General features: G+C 33.8%; 1 protein-coding gene across 1 annotated transcript; it reads left to right on the top strand.

Annotated features, from left to right (window-relative positions):
• The first annotated feature begins 4,713 nt into the window (after positions 1–4,713).
• Positions 4,714–5,648, top strand: LOC141703970 (1-aminocyclopropane-1-carboxylate oxidase homolog 1-like). Its single transcript, XM_074507343.1, has 2 exons — positions 4,714–5,036; positions 5,191–5,648. Exons 1-2 carry the CDS (start codon positions 4,722–4,724, stop codon positions 5,440–5,442), a joined length of 567 nt encoding a protein of 188 aa, XP_074363444.1. The 5' UTR covers positions 4,714–4,721; the 3' UTR covers positions 5,443–5,648.
• The last annotated feature ends 11,828 nt before the right edge of the window (positions 5,649–17,476 follow it).

Genomic DNA, 17,476 nt, shown 5'->3' on the forward strand with positions numbered 1-17,476 from the left:
TAAAATAAACGGAGTCTTAAGTCCTCGAATGAATATTCAAAATAATATTCATTAAATAAAGTAAGCGGAGTCATAAGTCCTCGAATGAATATTTAAAATAATATTCATTAAATAAAATAAACGGAGTCTTAAGTCCTCGAATGAATATTCAAATAATATTCATTAAATAAAGTAAGCGGAGTCATAAGTCCTCGAATGAATATTCAAAATATATTTATTTAATAAAATAAGCGGAGTCATAAGTCCTCGAATGAATATTCAAAATAATATTCATTAAATAAATAAAGTTATCGAATAAACCTTATTCGATTAATAGTTTTGAAAACTATATCTATATATATAAATATATATATATATATATATATATATATATATATATATTATACTCGGGAACATCGACTCCCGGTTTAGAAAATGTTCAACTTTGGGTCCCCTGTACTAAGGGTATACGCAACTACTGCTTATCTCTAGCATAGATATTATGCAACTTATAAGCATTTGAATCAAGAATAAGATATCAAGATTACGAAACAGACATGCATATATACCATATCAGCATGCTCCAATATATTGCAAAATTTGCTAATAACAATCATGCACTTATCACAAGATAATGCATATACATATATTTACATCACAACAACAGTATAACGGTATAAAACTTGCCTGAGTGCTCCGGGGTAGACTTAAGCTTAGAGTGGGTCCGGTAACCTATGAACAACAATATAAGCCGGAATTAAACCGCGGTCGCTTAAGAAACTAGCTTTAACCAATTGAACCCTAACGTTTGCTTATGGTCATTTCTACGCTTAACAAATCACATAAGTCGTTCGAGTACCCTCGGCTCCACCATTTTTAATAAATTAAATATTACGAATTTTAAGGCAACGCTTTCGCGAGTACCCTACCAACTGCCTAGTCCACTTTACATAATTGTTTCATACTCCAATTAGTCATTTAAGGGCCTTAACCAAGGTTTCAAAGTAAGGCGAGGGGTAATGTTTCGTTCGCGAAACGCCGTTACTTAAAACGGTCGTTTCTCCTAAACCGTACATCGGATTCAAGCGAACCACATATCAAAACGAAGTTTACGACATAATCTAACTAAACATGGCAAAGTCACAGATTCAATAGTTAGCTCTCTGTCCCAAACACTAAGAACAAGCAGTTGTATGCAATTGGGCATTACGACGACTATGTTTACGCGATTACCAAGTTTTAAACCACTCCAAACAACCACCATTCAACTCACAACCAACAATACAACCAACCCTCATCCAAACCCTACTACATCAGTCCCCAAACCTCAAGATTTTCCAATTTATACAACCCCACACATGAACTACTAGCTATACTTAAGTTTCATTAACTATAAACAAGATTTCAACATCTAAATTACTACAAATCCAATCCAAACTCTAAAACACAAGCATCATGCTTCTCATTTACTATAACCATCAAAACCATCATAATACTCAAAGTAAAGCTAGGGTTTGGAGGTGTTATACCTTCCTTGGAGTGATTAAAGTAGCTAGGAAGTTTTAGGGAGCCTCCTACAAGCTTGATCTTTCCAAAGAAATCAAAACACAAAGTTAGGTTTTGAAGTTTCTAAACGTCAGATTGAAAGAAATGTCAAAACGAGGGTCTTACCATGCTTATTTGGACGAGACTTGTGAACAAGAGTTGTAGGCCATCTCTATACCTTTCCAAAGCGCTATAGAACATACTATTTGAGTGAGTATTGAAGGAGATATGGTAGTTTAAAGTTGCTGCTCTGGTTTTGGCCGAGAGCTTTTGTTCTTGGAAAGAAAAAGTCAACTTCTAATTTGTGTTTTGTGTTTTTGATTTTTTTGCTTGGTTTCCTTTTGTTTTGCTTTATTACCTTTTAACCATGGTAAAATTTGTGTGGCTTGTAAATCAACCAACAATCCCTCCATTTGTCATGCTTATGTCACCATGTCTATGTCATCCATTTGCCACATGTCTCTTCCTTGTGGTTTGATGATGTCACAATCCTTGCCTTCTTGTACAAGCTTGTCTCTTGGTCGTTTATTTATTTTACGGTTCGCTTAACTTTCGTTCTCGTTTATCGTTTGAGAGATTATACCCGGGATCTTATTACTTGGGTTCCCCTAAACCCTTCTCAATAAATTATATTCCTTTTATGATCCCCTCTTATAATCCTTGAATTTAAATCCTTTTTATCCTGTTACCTTATACTCAATTCTTTCGGTATCTGGTGGATTTTTGGGAAAAATCAAAGTGTTCGATTTGGATTCTGACGATCTTTACATACTTATATACCATATAGAGTACTAATAAGACCTCAGAATATCCATAAAAGAATTGCTACATTGTGTGGCATTAAAAGTTTTCTTATTCAGCAAAATAACTAGTCATAAGGTTTACAAAAAGTCCAAAATTTTTGGGGTTATTACACAGCATATATAACTATGCAAGAACACATAGATATTTTACTCAATTTACTTTATATAAGATATAAAGAAATTATGCTACAACTTTCAAGAAAAAACATGTTATTCTTCTTGGCTACTTCCCAAGAACAAGCTCTAGAGTTTGGCTTATAGAGAGAAAATATATTACAAAACGAATCTCCTATTGGTTACACAGAACTAATAATTGTAAATGCATTATATAAAAAATAATGTAGTACTAGGTGTGCACGTTGCACCTTTGTAGATTTTAGGACCACTTTTCTTTTGTACGCTCCTCCTCTTTTGCTGTGTATTTGTTCTTTTCTTTCTCTCCAAGTTTAAGTATAGGCTTGACACATATTCACGGACCCCTCCATGTACAATGTGTTGTAGTGGTATGTTTCTTATTTTCTTGTAAATTTGTACCTTCGTTCGTTTGTCACGATATAGTACAACTTGGATTTCATGATCTTGAATAACTTTAACTTTTTGATATAACATCTTTCTTGATTTCACGGTATAGCACATAGTTAGATTTTTCGATCTAGAGAAAATTTGGACTTCTCCATATAGACCAAATTTGAACTTCATAATATTGTGGATCAGACTTTACTACTTGGCTTTGATGAACTTCACTACATAGCTCTTCTAGACTTCACGATATTGGACTTGGAGGAATTTCTACAACTTATTGACTTCAAAAAGTTTTCTATCCTCAAATTCCAGCTTGAACAATTTCACATAAGTTGTTCCAAATTGATTTATTCTATATCTACTATTTAGAGAAGTGTTGCATAGAGATCCCTAAGTTAATATAGAAATCTGATGCTATAACCTAACAATAACAATAATTCACACTAACCTTAGCCCTATACTATCAACAGTGACCCTTTACCCTTCTTCCACATTCATTTTATAATTAAAAAATTAAAGAAAAAATCTAAAGATTTGTGGATACCCTTTTCTGAAAACTTATAATTTGGTCATTTTTTATTTAAAATCTTTAAGCAAATTTATAAAATTAGTTATTTTATATTTACTTGTGTTAAGAAATTATTAAAAAAATTAATTAGTAATGTAATTTTATTTATAATGATAAATGATTTTTACGATGATATCCTTTATTTAAATCCGCGATATTTTCTTGCAATGATATTGTTGTAGTTAAACCATTTATTTTTGTCCTTGTTATTTTTGACATTTATTTTTATTAAGTAGTACAAAAGTTTATCAAACTTAACTATAAATAAACATCTATTACTTTGTTCTTTAAATAATGAATTAAAGATTCTTTTCAGTATTTATATTTATAATTAATTCAAGATTTTTCCCATATACTCTAATTTTATTTTCTTTATACCTTATTTATCTTTTTTACATTCTTTGCCTTTATTACGATTAATTGAAAATTCTTTTTTAATATGTCCACACATATTAAATTCAACATTATATTGTTTGATTCTATCTTATATCTTTTAATTCACCATTTGAATTTATTTGATTTGAAAATTTCTACACTGGATCTTACCGTGGAAAATTTTGTGAAAGGCGCAAATGTTGAGAAGTCGAATATAAGTGTCTTTCTTCTTATATATTGATTATATCTTTGCAGTGAAAGAATGATTCAAAAGAATAATTAATTGATTACTGCCTCTTCCATTTTTAATTTTTATGTATAATATGTGCAAATTTTCTTTTACTATCTTTTTATATTCTTATGTCCTTAATGTAAATTGTTGTCATTTTCGGCTTAGTGATGAATTGCGTTTATAGTTGCTAAAGGAATCGCGGGTTGCTTCCTGGCTTGAGTTCCGCTCAGGATGATAAAGCATCCAAGGTGGAATCAATAATCACCTGCACATATCTTATAGTAATATCATTTATGAATATTTATTTTTAATAAATATTAATTTTATGTACATGCGAGTCTTAATTCAAGATCTTATATATGCATTTGAGGTTAATTCAATTCATTTTCAGTCTCATTTGAAAGAAGCCACACTAATACTAGAATCACTTCAAATATCCGTGAAACTGCCACCACAAAATCTGAGTTAATATTCACTTTGTGTGTTTTCTTTTTATCTTATTCATGTGCTTTATTAATGTTCAAAAATATTTGGTGGTCAAAATAGCAGGAAATTTATGTCATATTATTTATGCATGTGAATTATGTTTCCACTTGCACCAACCATGTATTTTAATTCTCTCCCCATATATGGTCTTTTCATATAAAATTATCTTCCCTTTATTCTTTTTATTTTTCTTTTATTTCGCAGGAAAGAAATGGGAGATTATGTGCAGTCAATGATCAAACTGAGAGCGACCCTATCGGAATTGCTATCTGAAGCTTTAGGGTTAAGCAGTGACTATTTGTCGCGCATTGAATGCATGAAAAGTGAGTTCTTGACCTGGTTATATTATCCGGCTTGCCCTGAGCCTGATCTTGCCTTTGGAGCTCCACGGCATTCAGACCCTACATTTCTAACTATACTACTACAAGACACAATTGGTGGCCTCCAATTTCTTCATCAAGATCACTGGGTTGATGTTCCTCCAATTCCCGGTGCTCTGATAGCCCACATTGGAGATCTTATGCAGGTAGCTGTATACTTGATTTTTTTTTAAATTATATAAAAGTTACAATTCTGATACTGTCGTACTCTGTATACTGCTGAGTTTTCCAGAACCAACAGAGCGATTTTTTATTTTCAAATTTTTTAAATAACTCTTTTTCCTTACTTTGTGAGTACAGATTATTTCAAACGACAAATTCAAAAGTGCAGATCATAGAGTACTGGCACACAGTGATCAAATAAGGGTATCAGCAGCATGTTTTCTGTATCCGAGTGCTAAGAACTTACTGAAGCCATACGGCCCGATAATGGAGCTTATGTCTGACAGCAACCAACCTATGTACAAGGAAATAGTGCCCTTGGAATATGCACTCTACCATCAGTCCAGAGCAATGGATGGTACACCAACGCTTTCTCACTATAAGCTATGAAAAAATGGCAGACAGGCAGTTGCAAGAAAAAAAGTAGCAGTGTTTGTTTGATGCTAGGCTGTTAATTTTCCGGGACAGTAAAAATGGTAATATAGCTCATGCCTGTATAAATTTATCAAAATCCAGAATGTTTGCTATATTTTTTTATTTCGTAATAATAACAACACAGCAGACATTAAGCTTTCAAAAGAAATTTTAAATTAAAACTTCATTTGATAGTTCATTATACAGCACCACATCTTAAAATTACACGAATTCAACATGACACTATCACAACTCTCACGAAACTTCACCAAGAAGAAAAACCAAACAAAGATCCGCTCCCTTGCAGCACCATACGATTTTGCAGTGGCAAAAAGATCTGATAGAACAAAAAATCGAAAACCACTCGTGTAGAGACCAAAAAAGAGAATTATACTTTAAGGACCATTCTTCTAGGTTTATAGTGTGTTGTCTTCTAAACAGTCCTATCTGTTAAACGTCACAGCCCTTGAACATAATGCCTTTTGTTGCAATATCTTCAAGAGTGAGCACAGTGCATTTGTCCATGTTCATATTGTCCTGCCCCAGCAAAGAGTATCAATTTAAAAACAATTTAAACATAATAAATTACATTTGTAACATAAAACCAGTCAGGTCCAAGGATATGAAAATAAAGGATTGTAGAAATAGTCTTTTATTAAGTTGATTGTTCTTTGCAACTTGAAATGCAATAGAATCAAGAAGTTGCCATGGCACGTTTAACAAAGAATAGTATATCCACCACATAGTATATCGAGATTTTCCCATTGTAGACTTCTGTACCGTCCTTTAATACGTGTCCGTTTGGAAAATTTAATATAATTAACTTATAACTTAAGTTGAATAAGCGTCTGATAAGTGATAAATCATAACTTGATAAATGCTTATAAGTTATACAAATGTTTGGATAATTTAATTTATAAGTTAGATTTTTTTAATTAAATAAACTAAAATAAATAATTTTTAAATATAATTATCTTAATTCTTATATTTTAAGTTTGATTGACATTTTAAAAAAAATATATTTTAAAACTAAAACTGATAAAAAAATTAAAAATAAAAAATAAGTTAAGATTAAGTACCTCGTTATTAACATTCAACTTATCAGTTTATAACTTGTAAATTCAACTTATAAGTTGGGTCGACAAACACTCGTCAATAAGCTGTTGCGGGCTTATAAGCCAATAAGCTTGCTTATAAGATTTGCCAAACATGTCCATTGCTAACCCAAGCTCCTTATTGTTTTCACAATTTCAAGAAAGGGGCTGCGATCCTCACATAGCATCTAGATACAAGTACAAAGACTTATTTCAATATATTCTAGATAATGGGAATGATCACTCCCCTCAAACATCCAAAGATATAAAAAGAAGAAGAAGATCGCCCGTTTTCGGAGAGTAGCCCGCTTCCCATTACTCACTAGGGCATTTCAAAAGAATCATTTGTAATGTTTTAATAAGTACACAACGGTTTTCAACTGCACTCCCAAATTTAACTTTTACCAACATTTGCCCACTTGCAACAATATGTTCTACCGTCACCGGTAAAACTCTTAAGTGAATTCCCACTTCCATTGCCCAGCTTGATCCTTGCTCATAACTGAAAGATCCACATGTAACAATTTCCTGGTCAACCAATTGCAGAATTCTACCGGAGTAAATTACCAAGAAAGAATAACTAATATCATAGACTCTAACTTTTTGTTTGCTAAATTTTTATCTCTGAAGTATCTTATTCCCTTGTAGAAAGTGTTAAATCCAGAAAGGGGTTTTATACAAAAAGTCATGATTTTGGAAATGAATGTCTAATAAATTATAGCAAAGACTTATAGAAAGATATATACTTGCATAAGAATTTTTTATGAGATCATCAAATTTTATTCAAAATACATTAAATGATGAACATTGAGGCACACCGATTAGAATGGCAAAAGAAATGGTCCACATAACATACCTTGGACCCATGTGGCACGAGTTCCCGCAATTCCTTAATACAATCTTGTATTAACTGTCTACATTTTTTGCCATTATTAATCGAGGCCTCTCCTTTTGTTTATTAAACTTACTATAGCTTGCAGATGATAATGCTTTTGGTAACCTGCCATGCATCATTGGCTTCAGATGTACGAATGGAGTAATTTGCGTTCTCTTCAATAATGGAAGAATGTTATTTTAGTGAATAATCTGCTGAAGAGATGCCATGTGCGTCATTGGTGTGAGGCTCTAAAACTTTGTCAAATATCAGCAAGGAATTTACTTATCCCGATTTAGTATCCTCATGCTTAACTTCAGTAGCATTTATTCAAGCTTCAACCAGCACTGTTTCTAATAGATGTTCCACACATGAGTTCACTATCGTAAGATTACTAATGCAAGTTCTGTCATCAGGTATCTGAACAACTATTTCAGTCTTCTGTTTTTTATTTTTGGGAATAGTGCTTCATGAATCCCACGACCAACAGAAAAATTTGAACACAGATCACACTTATTTATGTGATTACCCTCTTCTATAGTAATCTTCCCAGCTGTAGCCATTGAGCAAAGATAGATCATCATTATTCTCTGTGCCCACTACCGAGTCCCAAAAGACACTACTGCTGTTACATTTCTTGCTGACAATGTTTTCATTTATATGTTGCAGATATTTTGCAAGATAAGATACAAGTGGATCCAAACTTTCAAAAACCCTCGAGATTGACTTCTCAGGTTTCTGATTCGTATTCGTAACTTCTGTCTTCCATATGTATTAATATTGGTAACTGACTTTTCAAGTTTCTCAGATTGCTGCATCATTAAAACAATAAAATTACAGCATTTATCCAACTTTTCCCTTTCATCACCCTCACTTACCAGGGTTCTAATATTCTCGTCTCGTCATTTAAGTGTATCTATGAAAGTTTGTTCGATTGTGTTTGTGGGTGTATATAAAGTGTAAGAAAATGATGAAGTCATGTAGAAACATACCTAGATATTTAGAAATTGAAGGTTGAGGAAGTAGGTTGGGCCGCGTGCGAGTCTTAACTTTACATTAGTATGATATTTTTTGCTTTGGGCCAAAACCACACGAATTTATTTTTAGGCACATCCCAAAAGGTCATACTAACAGAGTTAACTCGCTGCTTATTAACAACCAATCTGCCTCTCCCACAAATGATGTAAGACAACTCCTAACAACCTCTAGATGTACGAATGGAGTAATTTACGTTCTCTTCAATAATGGAAGAATGTTGTTTTAATGAATAATCTGCTGAATAGATACCATGTGCGTCATTGGTGTGAGGCTCTAAAACTTTGTCAAATGTCAGCAAGGAATTTACCGATCCCGATATAGTATCCTCATGCTTAACTTCAGTAGCATTTATGCAAGCTTCAGCCACCACTACTTCTAATAGATGTTCGGCACATGAGTTCACTGTCGTAAGATTACTAGTGCAAGTTCTGTCATCAAGTATCTGAACAACTATTTCAGTCCTCTGTTTTTTATGTTTTGGGCATACTACTTCATGAATCTCACAGCCAGCAGGAAAATTTGAACACGGATCACACTTATTTATGTGATTACCCTCTCTATAGTAATCTTCCCAACTGTAGCCATTGAGTAAAGATAGATCATCATTATTCTCTGTGCCCACTACCAAGTCCCAAAAGCCACTACTGCTGTTACGTTTCTTGCTGACAACATTTTCATTTATATGTTGCAGATATTTTGCAAGATAAGATTTAAGTGGATCCAAACTTTTAAAAACCCTCGAGATTGACTTCTCAGGTTTTTGATTCATATTTGTAACTTCCGTCTTCCTTACGTATTAATATTGGTAACTGACTTCTCAGGTTTCTCAGATTGCTGCATTATTAAAATAATAATACTGCAGCATTTATCCAACTTTTCCCTTTCATCACCCTCTCTTATCACGGCTCTAATATTCTCATCTTGCCATTTAAGTGTATCTATGAAAGTTTGTTTTATTGTGTTTGTGGGTGTATATAAAGTGTAAGAATATGATGAAGTCATGTAGAAACATACCTAGATATTTAGAAATGGAAAGTTGAGGAAGTAGGTTGGGCCGCGTCTCAGTCTTAACTTTACATTAGTATGATATTTTTTGCTTTGGGCCAATACCGCACAAATTTATTTTTAGGCACATCCCAAAAGATCATACTAACGGATTTAACTCGCTGCTTATTAACAACCAATCTGCCTCTCCCACAAATGATGTAGGACAACTCCTAACAGTCTTCCCTTTATACATCGAGAATGAAACCTGCTAAACCTTTATTCTATCTACATTTCTCATCAAACAACTTTAATTCAAACCAACACTACTACTTATCCTGCTACACCTGATCTGGTAACTCAAAGCTCTTTTCTGGGATAGGGATGAACACTCTTGGTATAAGAGGGTCCCGCTGCTTGACTCGCTTCTTGACTATGCGGGTTCTGATGGATTACATTCTCTACCTTGACTGAAAAAAAATAGGAATAACAATAAAAGATGGTGAGCCAAAAATTGCTCAACAAGCCTGTAACAATATATGTGGTAACAAGAGAAAATAAATGAATCGAATTCTGATGGTTTGAACAACCATTTCTATATGTATGGAAAAATAAAGTGCCATTACTGGCGAGTGCCAAATGAATGGGACTGGAAACAAGAACTAACTATACACTATAACATGCTGATCAGTCAGGATACAGTGCGGATCTATACCCACCTGCATAGACCCAACCAACATAGGGAGTACTCAGGAAACTACGACTTATTAATTAATGGTCTGGGTAAAACCCAATCCGTATGGTAACCATCCAGTCCAAAGATGAGCATCCGGAATAATCGGAATGCTTTTGATGTATCCCAACATTAGGATATATCATAATATATGTAACAAGGGTGAAAATATTGGAATATGAATAGAGGATTCAATAAATTTGGAGAAATCAAGAATCGAAATGAAATAGAAACAAGAATCAATAATTGTGTATCAATTTTGTATCATTGTATATGAACAAGAATTATCAATGTGTAATTGATATGGAAAGTAGGATATATTTTACTATTCTGAATTTAGAATAGGGGAAAAACTTGCCTGGCGCATACTTAACCTGGTTCAACTCACCGCCTTTGGTCTCCTGCTTGATTTGCCTTGCTGATACTGAATCAATCATGGAAAGGTAGTCATTTAGATAACTTACTACATACGCGTATCTCAAATTGATACCACGTAACCCTAATAATCTACCCATGCGTTTCTATCTGACTCGCGTATATAAATATAAAGAATTATATAACACATAAGGTTCACATAATCATGTAAAGCACATAGCACATAAGGCACATAATTGATTTTAATCTGACAATTATTTTTTAGAATCGATACTAGACTTATACCCATATTAACTAACCCTATTTGGTTTTATTTATAATTTTTCGGGATTTATTTGACCCGATTCTACCTATATTAGGGCCTATAAACCTTTAACTATCACAAGATGACTTTCTTTCGGAAGAAATTATAATTTGCAATTATTTTTATTGGATTTGTTTCATTTTTCTGAATCTAAGGGTCTTCATTTCACTCAAATCAGACTAACAGTTTAATTATTATGAATTAAATAAGATTTAATTAATTAATAATTAATTATAAATATTTAATTATAATTGAATAATCCTTAATTATATTTTTAAATAATTATTTAATAATTATTATATTTTTAAATTATTATTCCCTAATTATTAGGATTAATTACAATTATTTACAAATTATTATCACTTACTTGATTAGATCAATTATCTACAAATAAATAATCGATGCAACTAACAGTTACGTTATTCATCGAATAAGTAATTATTATTCGCAACATAATCTAGCTCAACGATCAACTACTCGTATAAATATGAGTTACTCGCATTCCTCGTATACCTATCAACTTATTATTACTGATAATTATAATTTATTACCACTTATACGATTAAATCGATCATCTGTATTTAACTATTCGATTCGAATAATTCTTACGATATTCCTCGAATAATTAACTATCGCTCTAATAATAATAATAATAATAATAATTATATTATTATTTATATAATCCAACATATCGTTCACTTTTTCGGATAGGTACGAGTTATTCATATTATAGAACTAATTATCGAATCTTTAATCATATTATTCAATTATTTTTAATCCTTATTTATTAATTAACTACCTAATTATTAATTAAAAAATAACTAATAAATAATTAGATAAATAATTAAATAATCAAACAAATAACTAATTTCAAATTTCTAAATTATTAAAATATTTCTGAAAGTATTAATAATATTTTTCAGAATTTAAAACTTATTTTTATTTAATTTTTATAATTTTTAAAACTGATTTTTGATTTTATAAAATATAATTAATTAATTAAAAATCCAGAAACAGAAAACAGGGAATGGAAATCGGGTTTTGAAGATCAAACCCAGGTCGAATTCTGGGTTGAAACCGGGTCGAACCCGGGTCCTCAAGAACAGCCTAGAACCCCGCTAGGGTGGCCGTTTCTGGCGAGCTTTCCGGCGAGCCTAAACCCCGGCCAAAACATAATGATTTCGACTCGTTTAAGCTGCAACATCGTTCCTTTCTTCTCTCACCGTACAACCACCCTCTCCATCGCAACCGACGACCACTCCATCCCGTTCTCCGGCCAAAACTCCATTTTTTTCCGATGAACCTCCTCAGAGAATCGTTTCTTACCCAATTATGAACCAAAATTCCCAAAACATATACCAAATCAACGCTACAGACTGCTATAATCATTCTCAACAGTTCATATTAATCAAAAACATCTAAAATTCTAAAAAAAACAAATCAGAAACACTAAAACCCATGAACTCGGCACATCGGTTTAGGGGTTATAAAATTAAAATAAAAATACCTAATCACTCCTAGGACTACAACAAAACTTACTGCATCAACCAAACAATCAAATGATTCTTCACAATCAAAAACCGAAATTCATGCCAAGAACATAAAAATTGATTTTGAGATTAAACGAACCTCGGTTGTTGATATTAATATCAATAGATTCGTCTCTTCACAAGGTTGTATCGGTTACTCGAGCTTTTTCAATGGATTAGTGAATCTCCCAAAATCATGGATTGATCTTCTCCCTCCTTCAAGAACACACTTGTCACCAACACTTTCTAATTTAATTAAACTGATTTTTAATAATTCATTAACTAAAAATTAATATTAATTCAACTATTTATAGTACTGAAAATAATACCCCTAAATAAAATTAAGGAGCTAATTACACACCTAATACAAATATTTGGCCCCAATTTTTATAATTTTTGGCTATTAATAATGAATTTTTAAATATCCAATAAATACAAAATAAATGTTAAAAATTCCCAAAAATTATGAATATTACAAAAATGCAAAGAAAAATGATGTATAATAATTTCATGATCATATAAAAATAAAATATGATTTTGTGGGGCTTTGGTACCCGAAGTGGTCCGGAAAAGTCATCTTTCGCGAAAAAGGTAAATTTGTAAAATGTCTAGGGGTTCAAAATAGCGATATGATACAGGTCGTTTTTGGCAAAATAGGGCCAACGATTTTATTTAAAATACAGGCTTTTAAAACACTGTTTGAGCTGTATGGGTTTTGATATAAAACATATAATTTACGATAAAATACTCAATAAATATATGAATCACATTCTGATCAAAACAGACGACACGTAGCACATAGCAATTAGGATTTAATGACTCAACACATTTAATCACTTAATAGTACACATAAATATCTTTATTATAATATAATACGAGCGTAATTTTCTCGGTCGTTATATTTCCCCCCCCCCCCCAACAGGATTCTGTCCTCAAAATCACGCTATGAAAATAACTGAGGATACCTTTCTAACATATCACTCTCAAGCTCCCAGGTTGATTCTTCAACCACTGGGTTTCTCCACAAAACTCTCACTAATGGTACAGACTTATTTCTTAATACCCTCTCTTGCCGAACTAGAATTTTTATCGGCTGTTCTATATACGATAAATCTGCCTGAAGTTCTTTGGGCTCAAATTCTATTACATGTCTTGTGTCAGGGTTGTACTTCTTAAGCATAGATACATGAAACACATTATAAATATGCTCCATATGGGGTGGTAAAGCTAATCCGTACGTAACTTTTCTGACTTTTTTCAAAATTTTAAATGGTCCGACGTAACAAGGTTTCAATTTTCCCTTGTTGCCAAACCTAGTTAATCCTTTCCATGGCGATACTTTTAGCAGTACATGTTCCCCTTCTTTATAGTCCACATCTTTTCTGGATTGATCTGCATATTTATGCTTTCAATTCTGTGCTGCTTCAAGTCGCTTTCGGATAAGTTCTACTTTTTCCTTGGTCTGCTGAATCAGTTCTGGACTTAGAATTTTGCGTTCTCCAACTTCATCCCAACATGTAGGTGATCAACATTTTCTTCCATATAAAGCTTCATAAGGTGGCATCCCGATACTCGCTTGATAGCTGTTATTGTAAGAAAATTCCACTAGCGGTAAATATTCATCCCAATTGCCCTTAAAATCTATCGCGCATACACATATCATATCTTCAATGGTCTGAATAGTCCTTTCACTTTGCCCGTCCGTCTGTGGATGAGAAGCGGTACTCATGTTTAACTTGGTTCCTAGACATTCTTGGAATTGTCTCCAAAATCTTGAATTGAAACGGGGATCTCGATCCGATACAATAGATACGGGTACTCCATGATGCATTACGATTTCCTTGAGATATAAGTGCACTAACTTGTCCAGTGAAAACCTTTCGTTGATCGGAAGGAAATGTTTTAACTTCGTTAATCGATCAATGATAACCCAAATTACATCATGATTTGCTTTCGTCCTTGCAAGTCCTACTACGAAATCCATAGCTAAGTGCTCCCATTTCCATTCGGGAATATCTAGTGGTTGTAGTAATCCGCTAGGGCATTGATGTTCAGCTTTCACTCCTTGGCACGTATAACACTTACTAACCCATCCCGCTATTTCTTTCTTCATATCTGGCCACCAAAAGTTTTCCTTCAGGTCTCTCTACCTCTTTGTGCTTCCGGGATGAATCGAATATCTTGAGCTATGAGCGTCTTGTAAAATTTCCGCTTTCAGTTCCGGTACATTAGGTATCCTGATTCTCGAAGCAACTCGAAAAATTTCTTTGGCATCCTTCTGACTGGTAATCTCTTCTCCTTATAAATTGTTGGTTTTATGATCCATTACTTCTTCCTGACACCTTCTTATCTTCTCCAATAATTCTGGCTGAAAGGTCATGGCGTAAATCATTTCGGTAGAGCTTTCTGGAACACGAACTTCAATATCCAGTTTATCGAATTCCTTGATTAAATCTTCCGAAGATGTTAACAGGTTCAATCATTCCTTTCGACTCAACGCATCTGCTACTACATTAGCTTTGCCTGGATGATAATTGATTGAAACATTGTAATCCTTGATTAACTCTAGCCAGCGTCGCTGTCGCATATTGAGTTCCTTCTGCGTGAAAATATATTTCAAGGTTTTATGGTCCGTGTAAATCTCACATCTTTTGCCGTATAGATAGTGTCTCCAGAGTTTTAGTGCGAATACGATTGCTGCTAGTTCAAGATCATGCATCGGATATTTCTGTTCATGTGGCTTTAGCTGTCTAGAAGCGTATGCGATCACTTTGCCATGTTGCATCAAAACACATCCTAATCCTCGATAAGAAGCGTCGCTGTATATGACAAAATATCCTTGATCGTCAGGTAAAACAAGTACAGGTGCGGTTACTAATCGATTCTTCAATTCTTAGAAACTTGCTTCACATTTCTCGTTCCATTTGAACTTTTCATTCTTTCGTGTAAACTTCGTCAATGGGGTGGCTATCTTTGCAAAATCCTTAACAAATCTTCTGTAGTAACCTGCTAATCCCAAGAAACTTCGGACTTCCGTTGGAGTCTTTGGTCTTTCCCAATTTAGAATAGCTTCAATCTTCTCTGGATCCACTTGAATTCCTTCAACACTGATGATGTGTCCTAAAAATTGCACTTCCTTCAACCAAAATTCACATTTTGAAAATTTCGCATAGAGCTGTTCCTTTCGTAATGTCTCCAATGTCATTCTTAAGTGCGCTGCATGTTCTTCTTCTGTCTTTGAATAAATCAAGATGTCATCAATACATATAATTATAAACTTATCTAGATACTTCTTGAAAACTCGGTTCATCAAATCCATAAATGCTGCAGGTGCATTAGTTAATCGAAAAGTCATCACGAGAAATTCATAGTGTCCGTATCTCGTTCTGAACACAGTCTTTGGAATATCTTCTGCCTTGATCCTTAACTGATGATAGCCTGATCGTAAGTCGATTTTCAAAAACCATGCTGCTCCTTTCAGTTGATCAAATAAGTCGTCAATACGAGGCAAAGGATATTTATTCTTGATAGTTAACTTGTTCAGCCCACAATAATCAATACATAGTCGCATGCTACCGTCCTTCTTTTTCACGAACAATACTGGTGCGCCCCATGGGGATACACTCGGCCTTATAATTCCTTTGTCGAGAAGATCCTGCAATTGCTTTGCTAATTCTTTCATTTCAACAGGCGCCATTCAATATGGAGCTTTTGAAATTGGTTCAGTCCCTGGTGCCAAATCAATAGTGAATTTGATTTCTCGATCTGGAGGTAGTCCTCGAAGTTCATCTGGAAAAATATCGGGAAACTCATAAACTACAGGAATATCTTCAATCTTCGGGCTCTCTTTTTTGGTGGTACTTGATGTTCTGGATGAGCGGCTTGCTGTAGCATTTGTTGTTGAAACTGTTGTTGTTGCTGCTGCATCTGTTGCTGCATCATCAGCATCTGCTGTGGCATAAGATGAAGTATCTGATCCATATGATTGTTATCGTTCTGGCCCTCAGTATTTCCGTTAGACGAGTCGGGTCTTGCTTTTCTTTTGGGTGCCATATTTCTGATAATAAAACAATTGGTTCTTTTAATAACAATTTACTAAACAGGTGATACAGAATAGAAACAATCTTTATAATATTAAAACAGCGTTAAAACAGTTGATATGGGAAAGAAAACAATTTATCAAATATCTAAAATAAGTGAGTAAAAACAGTGCAATGTTTAAATAAATCATTTTCAAATAATTTTAAATTTTGAAAATATGAAGGGTACAACATGATTGTAAATAAAAAAACATTTTTAAAATATGCGACGGTAAAATGATAAAATAAATGTAAATGCTTAAATGCCTGGAAAAATAAAATAAAGAAAACGTGAAAAAAGGTTCATCTTATATATATATATATATATATATATATAGGTAGGACACCAGCTGCAGGTGTCAATGCTTGATACAAAAGTCTATAATATGTTAGTCATTCCGCTACTGTTATCAGTCAAAACTAGTAGCTACACTCATACAAACTAGTCATACAATACTACACTGCATCTATCTACAGATAATATACGAGATACAACACTCCACTGTCTGCTGAGATCAGAATCCAGGTGGCACACGGCTCAGCTCCTCCTGCAAAGCCTCTAATACTAACTCTGTGAGTCTCATCGCCCTGTGATATGCTGCCTCTGTACATATGTCCTGCTGCCTCAAGTCAGTAAACTCTTGAGAACCAGCCCTATGGATCCGGCGTAGTCTCTCTCTCAAGATGTAGTCTGGTCGGAGTGCTCGAACTAGACCGTCCTCCTGTGTCTCAAACAACTCAAAAATCTTCCTAAACCGATCCTTCCATCTGACCCTCTCCTCTCTCTCTGACTGGTACCGCTGATATAGAACCGTGCGAGGCTCGCGAAGATCTGTACGGGAACCTCGAAAAGGCAATGGTAATGGCTGATCCACCACTACCTCATCCATAAACTCTGACTGCGGAAACTGGTATACCCCGGGCACAGGGGCATAGATAGCTAGTGGTGCAGGAAACAAAATAGGCTGCTCCTGGGGTGCATATACAGGTGGCTCTAACT

Source organism: Apium graveolens, unplaced genomic scaffold (genome assembly GCF_009905375.1).
Source record: "Apium graveolens cultivar Ventura unplaced genomic scaffold, ASM990537v1 ctg7258, whole genome shotgun sequence".
Lineage (NCBI taxonomy): Eukaryota > Viridiplantae > Streptophyta > Magnoliopsida > Apiales > Apiaceae > Apium > Apium graveolens.

What these genes read in the sequence shown, in the direction of transcription:
- LOC141703970 (XM_074507343.1), top strand. Translation starts at nt 4,722, where the DNA reads ATGGGAGATTATGTGCAGTCAATGATCAAACTGAGAGCGACCCTATCG. An exon ending in ACATTGGAGATCTTATGCAG is followed by an intron (nt 5,037 to 5,190) that starts GTAGCTGTATAC and finishes TTGTGAGTACAG; the next exon opens with ATTATTTCAAACGACAAATT.